Source organism: Hyperolius riggenbachi, chromosome 10, assembly GCF_040937935.1.
Source record: "Hyperolius riggenbachi isolate aHypRig1 chromosome 10, aHypRig1.pri, whole genome shotgun sequence".
Taxonomy (NCBI): Eukaryota; Metazoa; Chordata; class Amphibia; order Anura; family Hyperoliidae; genus Hyperolius; species Hyperolius riggenbachi.
Window position 1 is genome coordinate 4,433,826 of NC_090655.1, and position 13,746 is coordinate 4,447,571.

General features: G+C 47.6%; 1 protein-coding gene across 1 annotated transcript in view; it reads left to right on the plus strand.

Annotated features, from left to right (window-relative positions):
* The first annotated feature begins 4,539 nt into the window (after positions 1-4,539).
* HOGA1 (4-hydroxy-2-oxoglutarate aldolase 1) overlaps positions 4,540-13,746 on the plus strand; it is a 43,796-nt gene continuing 34,589 nt past the window's right edge. Inside the window, exons 1-4 of the mRNA XM_068257911.1 lie at positions 4,540-4,790; positions 8,739-8,867; positions 11,028-11,155; positions 13,406-13,540. Coding sequence (XP_068114012.1) covers positions 4,577-4,790; positions 8,739-8,867; positions 11,028-11,155; positions 13,406-13,540 — 606 coding nt within the window. The 5' untranslated portion in view covers positions 4,540-4,576. The remainder of the gene's footprint in view (positions 4,791-8,738; positions 8,868-11,027; positions 11,156-13,405; positions 13,541-13,746) is intronic.

The window sequence follows — 13,746 nt, forward strand, 5'->3', positions numbered from 1 at the left end:
CCCCTGCGGGTCCAATCACTTTAACTACTTCGGCCTCCTGGACGTACTAGCTACGCCCAGGAGGCCATGTGCACGTCCGCGCGCTCCCGCTGCCGATCGCGTGCGTGCACGCGCGTTCCTGACCAGCAGTTCGTTAGCCAGGCAATCAGTGAATCGAGCTATGGTGCCCGATCACTGATTCCTCTCCCCGCAGAAAAAGCGACAGCTTCTCTCGGAAGCTTCGCTTTTTCTGGCTGTTGCGTCCCCCATGCGTCTCTCTAAGCATATGTTACACTTAGAGTGACGTCATGTAAACAAACTCATGGCCGCCATCTTGTGGCCAAAAAGTAAAACTACAACTAAAAGTAAAAAAAATAAAACAACACACATTTACATTATAAAACTACTGTTTACATCCCACCCTTCCAAAAATACCCAAATAAAATGTTTAATATAAAAAAACAACAACAACATTACAATAAAAAAAAAACATGCAAATATTTACCTAAGGGTCTAAACTTTTTAAATATCAATGTAAAGATTAAATATTTCTATTTTTTTTTATTTTAAACTTGTAAATAGTGATAGATGCAAAACGGAAAAAATGCAGCTTTATTTCTAAATAAAATATTGTCGCCATACACTGTGATAGGGACATAATTTTAACAGTGTAATAGCCGGGACATATGGGCAAATACAATACGTGAGTTTTAATTATGGAGGCATGTATTATTTTAAAACTATAATAGCTGAAAACTGAGAAATAATGAACTTTTCCCGTTTTTTTCTTATTCTTCCTGTTAAAATGCATTTACAGTAAAGTGGCTCTTAGCAAAATGTACCACCCAAAGAAAGCCTAACTGGTGGCGGAAAAAACAAGATATAGATCAGTTCATTGTGATAAGTAGTGATAAAGTTATAGGCTAATGAATGGGAGGCGAACATTGCTCGGATGCATAAAGTGAAAACGACTGAAGGCTGAAGTGGTTAATTGCTGGGCAGATAGATGGTTAGATAGATAATTCCCAGCATATTGGAAATTATCTATCTGGTAGGTAAATGTAACAGATAATCTAACAGAAAATTGTATGGTGTGTACTAGGCATTAGTGAATTAAGCCCCAAATCTCACAAGTTTACTTTCGCTTCAGTGATGCTCTGTCAGTACACAAACTGAACTGGTTGCTCAGGATAACAATACTAAACTGGTTGCTCAGGGTAACAGTACTGAACTGGTTGCTCAGGGTAACAGTACTGAACTGGTTGCTCAGGGTAACAGTACTGAACTGGTTGCTCAGGGTAACAGTACTGAACTGGTTGCTCAGGGTAACAGTACTGAACTGGTTGCTCAGGGTAACAGTACTGAACTGGTTGCTCAGGGTAACAGTACTAAACTGGTTGCTCAGGGTAAAAATACTGCACTGGTTGCTCAGGGTAAAAATACTGCACTGGTTGCTCAGGGTAAAAATACTGCACTGGTTGCTCAGGGTAACAATACTGCACTGGTTGCTCAGGGTAACAGTACTGAACTGGTTGCTCAGGGTAACAATACTGCACTGGTTGCTCAGGGTAACAGTACTTAACTGGTTGCTCAGGGTAACAGTACTGAACTGGTTGCTCAGGGTAACAGTACTGAACTGGTTGCTCAGGGTAACAGTACTGAACTGGTTGCTCAGGGTAAAAATACTGCACTGGTTGCTCAGGGTAAAAATACTGCACTGGTTGCTCAGGGTAAAAATACTGCACTGGTTGCTCAGGGTAAAAATACTGCACTGGTTGCTCAGGGTAAAAATACTGCACTGGTTGCTCAGGGTAACAGTACTGAACTGGTTGCTCAGGGTAACAATACTGCACTGGTTGCTCAGGGTAACAGTATTGAACTGGTTGCTCAGGGTAACAGTACTAAACTGGTTGCTCAGGGTAACAGTACTGAACTGGTTGCTCAGGGTAACAGTACTGAACTGGTTGCTCAGGGTAACAGTACTGAACTGGTTGCTCAGGTTAGGTAACAGTACTGAACTGGTTGCTCAGGGTAACAGTACTGAACTGGTTGCTCAGGGTAACAATACTGAACTGGTTGCTCAGGGTAACAATACTGAACTGGTTGCTCAGGGTAACAGTACTGAACTGGTTGCTCAGGGTAACAGTACTGCACTGGTTGCTCAGGGTAACAGTACTGCACTGGTTGCTCAGGGTAACAGTACTGAACTGGTTGCTCAGGGTAAAAATACTGCACTAGTTGCTCAGGGTTGCAATACTGAACTGGTTGCTCAGGGTAACAGTACTGCACTGGTTGCTCAGGGTAACAGTACTGAACTGGTTGCTCAGGGTAACAATACTGCACTGGTTTCTCAGGGTAACAATACTGCACTGGTTGCTCAGGGTAACAGTACTGAACTGGTTGCTCAGGGTAACAGTACTGAACTGGTTGCTCAGGGTAACAGTACTGAACTGGTTGCTCAGGGTAACAATACTGAACTGGTTGCTCAGAGTAACAGTACTGAACTGGTTGCTCAGAGTAACAGTACTGAACTGGTTGCTTAGGGTTACAATACTAACTGGTTGCTCAGGGTTACAATACTGACTGGTTGCTCAGGGCAACAATACTGAACTGGTTGCTAAGGGTAACAATACTGCACTGGTTGCTCAGGGTAACAGTACTGAACTGGTTGCTCAGGGCAACAATACTGAACTGGTTGTTAAGGGTAACAATACTGAACTGGTTGCTCAGGGTAACAATACTGCACTGGTTGCTCAGGGTAACAGTATTGAACTGGTTGCTCAGGGTAACAATACTGAACTGGTTGCTAAGGGTAACAGTATTGAACTAGTTGCTCAGGATAACAATACTGAACTGGTTGCTCAGGGTAAAACTACTGAACTGGTTGCTCAGGGCAACAATAATGAACAGGTTGCTAAGGGCAACAATAATGAACAGGTTGCTAAGGGCAACAATACTGCACTGGTTGCTCAGGGTAACAGTACTGCACTGGTTGCTCAGGGTAACAGTACTGAACTGGTTGCTCAGGGTTACAGTACTGATCTGGTTGCTCAGGGTAACAATACTGCACTGGTTGCTCAGGGCAACAATAATGAACTGGTTGCTCAGGGTAACAGTACTGAACTGGTTGCTAAGGGCAACAACACTGCACTGGTTGCTCAGGGTAACAGTACTGAACTGGTTGCTCAGGGTAACAGTACTGAACTGGTTGCTCAGGGTAAAAATACTACACTAGTTGCTCAGGGTTACAATACTGTACCGGTTGCTCAGGGTAACAATACTGCACTTGTTGCTCAGGGTTACAATACTGATCTGGTTGCTCAGGGTAACAGTACTGAACTGGTTGCTCAGGGTAACAGTACTGAACTGGTTGCTCAGGGTAACAATACTGAACTGGTTGCTCAGGGTAACAATACTGAACTGGTTGCTCAGGGTAACAGTACTGAACTGGTTGCTCAGGGTAACAATAATGCACTGGTTGCTCAGGGTAACAGTACTGAACTGGTTGCTCAGGGTAACAGTACTGAACTGGTTGCTCAGGGTAAGAGTACTGAACTGGTTGCTCAGGGTAACAGTACTGATCTGGATGTTCAGGGTAACACTACTGAACTGGTTGTTCAGGGTAACAATACTGAACTGGTTGCTCAGGGTAACGGTACTGAACTGGTTGCTCAGGGTAACGGTACTGCACTGGTTGCTCAGGGTAACGGTACTGCACTGGTTGCTCAGGGTAACGGTACTGCACTGGTTGCTCAGGGTAACGGTACTGAACTGGTTGCTCAGGGTAACAATACTGAACTGGTTGCTCAGGGTAACAATACTGAACTGGTTGCTCAGGGTAACAATACTGAACTGGTTGCTCAGGGTAACAGTATTGAACTGGTTGCTCAGGGTAACAATAATGCACTGGTTGCTCAGGGTAACAGTACTGAACTGGTTGCTCAGGGTAACAGTACTGAACTGGTTGCTCAGGGTAACGGTACTGAACTGGTTGCTCAGGGTAACGGTACTGCACTGGTTGCTCAGGGTAACGGTACTGCACTGGTTGCTCAGGGTAACGGTACTGAACTGGTTGCTCAGGGTAACGGTACTGCACTGGTTGCTCAGGGTAACAGTACTGAACTGGTTGCTCAGGGTAACAGTACTGCACTGGTTGCTCAGGGTAACAGTACTGCACTGGTTGCTCAGGGTAACAGTACTGATCTGGTTGCTCAGGGTAACAGTACTGAACTGGTTGCTCAGGGTAACAGTACTGAACTGGTTGCTCAGGGTAACAATACTGCACTGGTTGCTCAGGGTAACAGTACTGAATTGGTTGCTAAGGGTAACAATACTGAACTGGTTGCTCAGGGTAACAGTACTGAACTGGTTGCTCAGGGTAACAATACTGCACTGGTTGCTCAGGGTAACAATACTGCACTGGTTGCTCAGGGTAACAGTACTGAATTGGTTGCTCAACGCTGAGTTCCTCAGTTCCCCTCCCCCTCAGTCACCAGAGGGAAGACTAGTTATGGCAATTACAGTACTAGTTGTAGTAGTTAGTTGGCCGGAAGTGAGGGGCGCGCGGTTTCCGGTGCAATGTCTGGGGATTGTATTAATGATTAACCCCCTCCTGTGCAGCATGCTGAGGGCCGCTGTCCGCTCCGTGCTCTGCTCCGGGGCCCGCCGCACATACAGCTCCCGGGCCCCCTCCACCCCCGACCTCTCCGGCATCTGCCCGCCGCTCGCCACGCCCTTCACCACCCGGGGCCGCGTGCACTACGAGCAGCTGGCCGAGAACCTGCAGCGCTACAGCGCCCTCCCTCTCCGCGGTACGTGCACTGCGCATGCGCGGCCTGACTCATCACCAGCTGACCCACTGACTATTACTGCCCGTGCCCGACTCACTGACTGACTACTGTCTGACTCACTGACTATTATTGCCTGACTAACTACTGCCTGTGCCTGACTATTACTGCCTGACTCACTGCCAGTGTCTCACTAACTGCCTCACTCTCACCGCCTGCTGACCCACTGCCTGCCTGACTCACTGACTATTACTGCCTGTGTCTGACTAGTACTGCCTAACTGCCTGTGTCTGTCCCACTGCCTGTGTGTGACTATAACTGCCTGACCAACTGCATGACTGTGTCTGTCCCACTGCCTATGTCTGACTCACTGCCTGTGTGTGACTATAACTGCATGACTAATTGCCTGTATCTGTCCCACTGCCTGTGTGTGACTTACTGCCTGTGTGTGACTATACCTGCCTGACCAACTGCCTGTGTGTGACTCACTTCCTGTGTGTGACTATAACTGCCTGGCCAACTGCATGACTAACTGCCTGTGTCTGTCCCACTGCCTGACTGCCTGTGTCTGACTATTACTGCCTGACCCACTGCCTGTGTCTGACTCACTGCCTGATGAACTATTGCCTGTGTCTGACCCTCTGCCTGAGTCACTGCCTAACCAACTGCCTGTGTCTAGACTATTACTGCCTGACTCACTGCCAGTGTCTGACCCACTGCCTGACTAACTGCCTGTGTCTAGACTATTACTGCCTGACTCACTGCCAGTGTCTGAACCATTGTCTGACTAACTGCCTGTGCCTGACTCACGGGCTGTGTGTGACTTTTACAGCAGAAGCTGTGCTCTCACCTCTCCGCCGGAGTCCAGTGCTGTGCTTCCGCCTGTCCACTCACCACTCGCCCTAGTGCTCAGCATCTCCTCGCATATGTAGCATGATTGCACAATACATAAGGGGATCCAGCGCTAGAGGGAGCAGAAGACAGACAGGATGGTCGCACAGGCACAGCGCTGGACTCCAGAGGGGAGGGGAGAGCTTTTGCTGCGCTATACTCTGCATCTACACACTGGGCTGGGGAAGCGCAGGAGGGGGATGGGAACAGATAGATGGACAAGGGGACAGAGGGAGGCACAATGGGGGACAAGATGCTGAAAGGGAACAGAAGGAGGCACAACGGGGGAAAGGGGGATGCACATGGGGGAGGGAGAGGTCACAGAGTGGCAGCTTCCTGTAACGTAAGCCTCCCAGGTGCAGCAGAACAGCAAAAACTCGGTATACAGAGGCGCCAGAGTAGAACGAGATTCAGAATATTTTATTTCGCCAAGCAAGACTGGGCCATGCCTGGAATTGGGTTTGGCAAGTACAGGGCAAGTGTGAAAAAGGACAGGACATACAATACAACAACATGCATACATCAACAATATAGAGATACAGTTTCAGCAAATGGTCACAATTGAACACATTTACATAGCAATATGCTTCTGTGCGGTCAGGTTTAGAGTTCTAAGAGTTCAGGTAGTTTACGGTAGAGTAGCGTAAAACATTTTAAAAACCGCTTAAAAGCAGAGGGGGGTGTTAGGGTGGACTTACCTCCCTCTTACAAAAAAAGAAAACTCACTTAAGTCTCTATAAAACAGAATTGACAAATAATTTTTTCCACTCCACAAATGCGACGCGTTTCGCGGGCGTAACCACGCTTCCTCAGGCACAAATGGGAGCACAACTCAGTGGGTTAAGCAATAGGTTTGAGCGCCTCTGTCCAGAGGTGGCACAGAGGCACACACAGTGGCAGCTTCCTGTAACTTATGCCTCTGAGATGCAGCAGAAGCAGGTGATAGAACATCTGGGGGGTGGGGCTTTGTTCCAGGGGTGGGGCTTAATCAAGGGCAATTGGTGCCCCCAGGACCAATGGCACTCCAGGCAATGGCCTGTAATGGCTACTCCTAAAAACTCCCCTGCTTGTATGTTTGTGTCAGGCCTGTGCAGTCTGCAGCTCCCGGGATACGAGGCGTGGAAGTGACTCTCTCATCAGCAGTCTGCGGAGCACCTGCCATGTTAGTTTGTGCGTCAGCCCTTGTGGCTGCACAGTGATTGCACTGACACGGGGTGATGATGCCACTGACAGGGGGTATTAGCAGGCTGGCATTACCACATTATCACTTTGCATGAGTAGAAATTAGATTAGGGCTCTTTGCCATGCTTGCTGTGGGATATCAGATGAGGCCTCAGCTCCTCTGCCGGTGCAGATACACTAGAAGTTATATATAGACAGATGGCCAATCACCATATGTCTTCCATCATGAGTTAGGCCTAGTGCACACCAGAAACCGCTAGCAGATACGGAAAATGCTAGCAGATTTTGAAACGCTTTTTCTTATTTTTTTCTGTAGCGTTTCAGCTAGCGTTTTGCGGTTTTGTGAAGCGTTTTTGGTGTAGTAGATTTCATGTATTGTTACAGTAAAGCTGTTACTTAACAGCTACTGTAACAAAAACGCCTGGCAAACCGCTCTGAAGTGCCGTTTTTCAGAGCGGTTTGCGTTTTTCCTATACTTAACATTGAGGCAGAAACGCCTCCGCAATCCAAAATCTGCAGCAGCCCGGGAGTATGCGTTTCTGCAAAACGCCTCCCGCTCTGGTGTGCACCAGCCCATTGAAATACATTACCCTAGCGTATGCACACCCGCAAGCGGATCGCAAACGTTCGGAAAGCTCACAGCAAACCAGAACTCCAAGGAGTGTGTAAGGGGCTTGCAAAGGACCAAAAAGCCTCCTTACTAAAATGTTAGGCAAAACAAAAGTTTGCCATCTTAACCCTTTCCATATCAGCAGTCTCTGGCCCCTTAAAGGGCAACCGAGGTGAAAATAAACTGAGATAAATAATTGTATCGATCCTTCATCTCTTAAAAATTACTTTTTAAGATATCCTGCAGTTTTATTTTAAATTTAAATCTACTTTTTAAGTTTTTACTGTTTGTCTCTGCTCAGTGACACCTTCATTGACATTGAAGTATGTCAGAGCTAAAATCTATGAACTATTGTCCCTTTTTATCTCTTTCCTGCTCTCAGAAGCCATTTTCTGCTAGGAAAGTGTTTTATAGTTGGGATTTCTTATCAGTGAGGGTCACACTGTAGTCACTTCCTGTCTGAGTCAGGACTGAGTCCGCAACTTACATACCTGATATTTAACTCTTTCAGGCAGAGAAAGAAAAAAAGGAACACAGCCTAGTTATTAGTGTGCTAGGCACTGTACATACCCATGTCTATCTCATCATGTCACATGTCACTTCAGGTATGATCCTTTAACCTCTTGACGACCAGCTAATGCCAATCGGCGTAAACTGGTCGTCTGCGGGTTACCATGGAAACGGCCGCTCGATCGAGCGGCCTTTCCATGTCAGTTCACGGAGGGTGTCTCCGTGAACAGCCGGAGAGCCGCCGATTGCGGCTCGCCGGCAAAATGTAAACACGCGGGGAAGAAATCCCCGCTGTTTACATCATACGGCGCTGCTGAGCAGCAGCGCCGTAAGGCAGATCGGCGATCCCCGGCCTCCGATTGGCCGGGGATCGCCGGCATCTGATAGGCGGAAGCCTATCCTTCAATGCGCATTACGGAGAGAGGGAGGTAAGGAGGCAGAGGGCGGAAATGGCTGCGGAGGCCCCCCCCCCCTCGCAAAACGCAGATGGCCGGCGGCGATCAGACCCCCCCGGCAGGACATCCCCCTAGTGGGGAAAAAAGGGGGGGAAGTCTGATCGCCCTGGCATAATACTGATCTGTGCTGCGGGCTGGAGAGCCCACGCAGCACAGATCAGCCAATACAGCCCTGGTCGGCAAGTGGTTAAGCCTTGTACATACACTAGACAATCATTGGCTGAGTGGGTTGTCCAATCTAACGTTTGTATAGCAGGACAGATCGCTTATAGATGGAGCTGTGCATGATATACTTGTTATAATCCTATGTTTTCTGTTCCTCAGGTTTCGTGGTTCAGGGGTCCACCGGAGAATATGCCTACCTGAGCCGGGAAGAGAGGCTGGAGGTGGTCCGCAGGGTCCGAGAGATGGTGCCGAAGGAGAAGCTCCTGATTGCCGGATCGGGATGTGAATGTACGGACCACCATGATGTTCAGGTGCCCATTAACAGTACAATATCTTCCTCAGATGTGATCATTCCATCAGATTTGCAGGACTGGAAAGGGGGCCAAACATGATACAATAAAATGATCCGATTTTACGGCAATTCAATGAAAACGATTGAATTCTCCAAAGATTCTAAAGCTTTTTTTCTTATATGATAAGAAATCTGATCGAATTTCCTGTTTAGTCAATGGGGGGGGGGGGGGGGAGTTTACGTGTGTGTGTGTGGTATATTGGTCAAATTTTTCAAATGTTACAATCAGTCAGAAAAAATGAAAATGATTGCATTTGGAATTGGAAAGATATTTAAAGAATTGAATGGTGTGTGGTCACCTTAACTCATGGGAAAGGTGATTATCGATTGTGATGTTCAATCGAATGATCTCATCTGAGGAAAATATTGCACCGATAATGGGCAAACACTTTACAGGATGACATTTTTATCTGTTGTTGCAAAACCCAGAGAGGCTCATATTTACCAATAGAGGAGATTAATAAGCGGCTGATAAACTGAAGTTATTGCAGATAATATTGGCCTCAATTCACTAAGATCATGCTGGAGATAATAAGGCAAGAGAAAACTTACCTCCACATAAGAGAGAGTTATTTTATCTCTTCATTCCTTAATTTACCTCCTCTGTAGTTAATTTAACTCCTCTGTAGTTAATTTAACTCCTCTGTAGTTAATTTAACTCCTCTGTAGTTAATTTAACTCCTCTGTAGTTAATTTAACTCCTCTGTAGTTAATTTAACTCCTCTGTAGTTAATTTAACTCCTCTGTAGTTAATTTAACTCCTCTGTAGTTAATTTAACTCCTCTGTAGTTAATTTAACTCCTCTGTAGTTATTTTCACACGCAGTTAATAAAGCCTGTCTTTAACTCTGGAGTTATTTTAAGGATTGAAGAGTTAACTTAAAGACAGAAGAGTTAACTTTAGGTTTGCCTGAGGTAAAATGTTTCCTGAATACTACATGCCTTATCACCATGGTGATAACTCTAGAAGAGTTATTAAAGACAGGAGATAAGCTTAGTGAATTGAGGCCAATATCTATATTTATGTAGCTTGGGAATAGACTCCTGCATTGGATTGGTCTGTGTCCAGGCTGTGTAATTCCATAACATTTACATCAACTTGAAACTATTAGCATCCTATTAACCATCCCCATTCATGATCTCATCAGGGGAACATGAATTTGCTTTCATAAAACGGGAGACATTTGCATATTTCACCATAATGCGAGTGAGCAGTAAAGCCGCCGGGGGGGCTTCAATTTTCTTAGCGTTGCACAGATGGGCCTTAGCGTTGCACTGATGGGCCTTAGCGTTGCACCGACGAGCCTGTGCGTTGCACCGACGGGCCTTTGCGTTGCACCGACGGGCCTTTGCGTTGCACCGACGGGCCTTTGCGTTGCACCGACGGGCCTTTGCGTTGCACCGACGGGCCTTTGCGTTGCACCGACGGGCCTTTGCGTTGCACCGACGGGCCTTTGCGTTGCACCGACGGGCCTTTGCGTTGCACCGACGGGCCTTTGCGTTGCACCGACGGGCCTTTGCGTTGCACCGACGGGCCTTTGCGTTGCACCGACGGGCCTTTGCGTTGCACCGACGGGCCTTTGCGTTGCACCGACGGGCCTTTGCGTTGCACCGACGGGCCTTTGCGTTGCACCGACGGGCCTTTGCGTTGCACCGACGGGCCTTTGCGTTGCTCCGACGGGCCTTTGCGTTGCTCCGACGGGCCTTTGCGTTGCTCCGACGGGCCTTTGCGTTGCTCCGACGGGCCTTTGCGTTGCTCCGACGGGCCTTTGCGTTGCACCGACGGGCCTTTGCGTTGCACCGACGGGCCTTAGCGTTGCACCGACGGGCCTTAGCGTTGCACCGACGGGCCTTTGCGTTGCACCGACGGGCCTTTGCGTTGCTCCGACGGGCCTTTGCGTTGCTCCGACGGGCCTTTGCGTTGCACCGACGGGCCTTTGCGTTGCACCGACGGGCCTTTGCGTTGCACCGACGGGCCTTTGCGTTGCTCCGACGGGCCTTTGCGTTGCTCCGACGGGCCTTAGCGTTGCACCGACGGGCCTGTCTTAATGTATACTTTCTGCTTATATTATATCTTCCCTGTTGTACTATTTGCAGCCACCCAAGCTACGGTGGAGATGACCCTGGAGATGGTGAAGGCTGGAGCAGACGCCGCCCTTGTGGTGACTCCCTGTTACTACAGAGCCAGAATGAACGTCGCTGCCATGGTTCACCATTACACCACGGTAATCCGCCAACAGTCCACAAAGCCAAGCTAAACACACACTAACTTATACAACAGATCTCTGGTCTGTGATACGCTAGTGACAACACAGCATGCGTTTTTATTACAGTATAATAGCACACCACCCCTCCCCCACACACATACCTGGTGAACAGATACTAAAACTGCTAATCACTAGGAAATAAATAAAATATAGTGCCACCTACATTAAAGCCCAATCTACATGATACGATTCTATTTACGATACAATTACGATTCTATTTACAATTCGATTAAATCCGACATGTCCGATCCTGATTCGATTTGATTCAGTTCGATTTGGCATTGCAAAACAATGGCAAATCGAATTGAATCGAATCGTAAATCGAATCGTAAATAGAATCGTATTGTGTAGATTGGGCTTTAGGTCCAATGACTGATCAGTGCTACTAAAGTAATTTTGTCATGTTAATATTACCATATAAAAGGACACCTGAACTGAGAGGGAAATGGGGGCTACCATATTTATTTCCTTTAAAATTGACCTGAACTCTTGCACAGGACAGAAGGAAAACATAGAAAATTGCACCCAAGTTGAAATGTTATCCCTCAGCTGTGTCAGCTGACTACCATGGCATTAAGACTAAATTGAAAGCACAGGATGTTAACAATATGTCTGCTTCCATGAAAGCAGGAAGTTGATACACTGCAGATTTATTGCAGGATTTGTTTAAACGAACAAAGAAATGTTTTTCTATGCTGTTGCTTATCTTTAAGAGCAGAGAGGAAGTCCTGCGTTCAGGTCCGCTTTAAACAATACCAGTTGCCTGGCTGTACTGCTGATCTCTTTGGCTGCAGTAGTGTCTGAATCACACAGCAGAAACAAGCACGCAGCTAATCCAGTTACCCTTCAGTCACATGATCTGCTGCATGCTTGTTCAGGGTCTGTGGATAAAATTATTAGAGGCAGAGGATCAGCAGGACAGCCAGGCAATGTACATTATTTAAAAGGAAATAAATATGTCAGCCTCCGTATAACACTCACTTCAGGTGTGCTTTTACACTGATCTTTCAATTTTCAGTATTCAGCAGCATGAAGTACTGTAGTAATTCAAAGAATCCTTTCAAGCCATTAACTTCTTTGTATTTTGATGAAAGACTTCCTGGGCATTTCATGGAATAACAGGCTGTCAGATTTCAGCTTGGCCGTACTGAGCGCTGGATAGTTCCATTCCTGTGATGACAGGTACACTTTGGGGTTGTGGTGTGGGCACATGTTGCATCAGTGGTAGGCGTGGGCACTCCCAGGGTGCCACTGGTCTCCACTAGAGTACCCCATAGGGGGCACTGGGCCGCTACCCCTGCTTTGCTGTGTGTTAGCACCAGGTCGGTGCTGCTGGGTGTGTGTGCATGGGAACTTGCACACAGCCAGGAAGCTGCTGGTCAGTAAGTGCAGCTATGACACGTGCTACGCCTGCAGCACTGCAGTACAAGGCAGCTCGCAGTTTCTGCACACATCGGATCATTCATCAGTGTTTAGTGGTGTGTGGGGGGGAGTGGCTCCGCAATGGACAAGTGACAGTTAGCGATAATGATACTGGCTCGCATTTAAGTTTAATGCAGACTGTCTGCTGCTTGGAAATAAGCCAATCAGAATCATCAGGAAGTCTATTTGATTGGCCCGGACTGAATGTGATCTGGAATCAAATTCTGTCGCGAGTAACGATTGGGCATGCTGGAAAATCCTGGCCGCGAGGGATCAATCGGGTGTGCAGCGGTAACTGTGTTCATTTTGCTAACGACAGGAGGACCCTCAGCCGGTCACCCCGCATGTGTACCCCATGGGCACGTGGTGAGTGTTGCAGGTTTACTCTCCTGGCGTCTTTTTGAAATGCCACCACGAATGCCCGTACCACGCGACACAGCCACATGTACTGCATGCAGCGATTTCACGTGTTAGAGGCAGCCGTGGTGGCAATTCAAAGAGTTGACGTAGGAGGAGGTGAGAAGGGGCACCGGCGTGACAAGTGACCACGGGCCCAGGGGGCGCAGAGACACATTACATGCAGAGGTGGTGCCAAGGCGATTTCCAATAGATTTCAGGCGATAGATTCCTCTCTGATCGGATTCAGAGAAGGTTTGGTCTGATGGTCGAACTGGTGGGAGACGTACCTTAAATCTAACATTTCCAAAAAAACCATGATGTACTTGTTTGTGTGCTTCCATACATAACGAGTTAGAATTGTTAGTGTAACCCGGTGTTTGTGTGCAGGTTGCAGACGCTTCTCCAGTCCCTGTCATCCTATACAGCGTTCCCGGGAACACCGGCCTGGATCTGCCTGTGGATGCCATTGCCACCCTGGCTCAGCACCCGAACATCATAGGGATGAAGGACAGCGGAGGAGACGTGAGTAATGCCAGGAGCTCATGTGTAGTAATGGCAGCTTAATAATAATAATGGCAGTATTTGTATAGCGCCTTTCTCCTGTCGCACTCAAAGCGCTTGCGAGGCAGCCACTAGAGCGCACTCAGTAGGCAGTAGCAGTGTTAAGGAGACTTGCCCAAGAAACTCCTTACTGAATAGGTGCTGGCTTACTGAACAGGCAGAGCTTA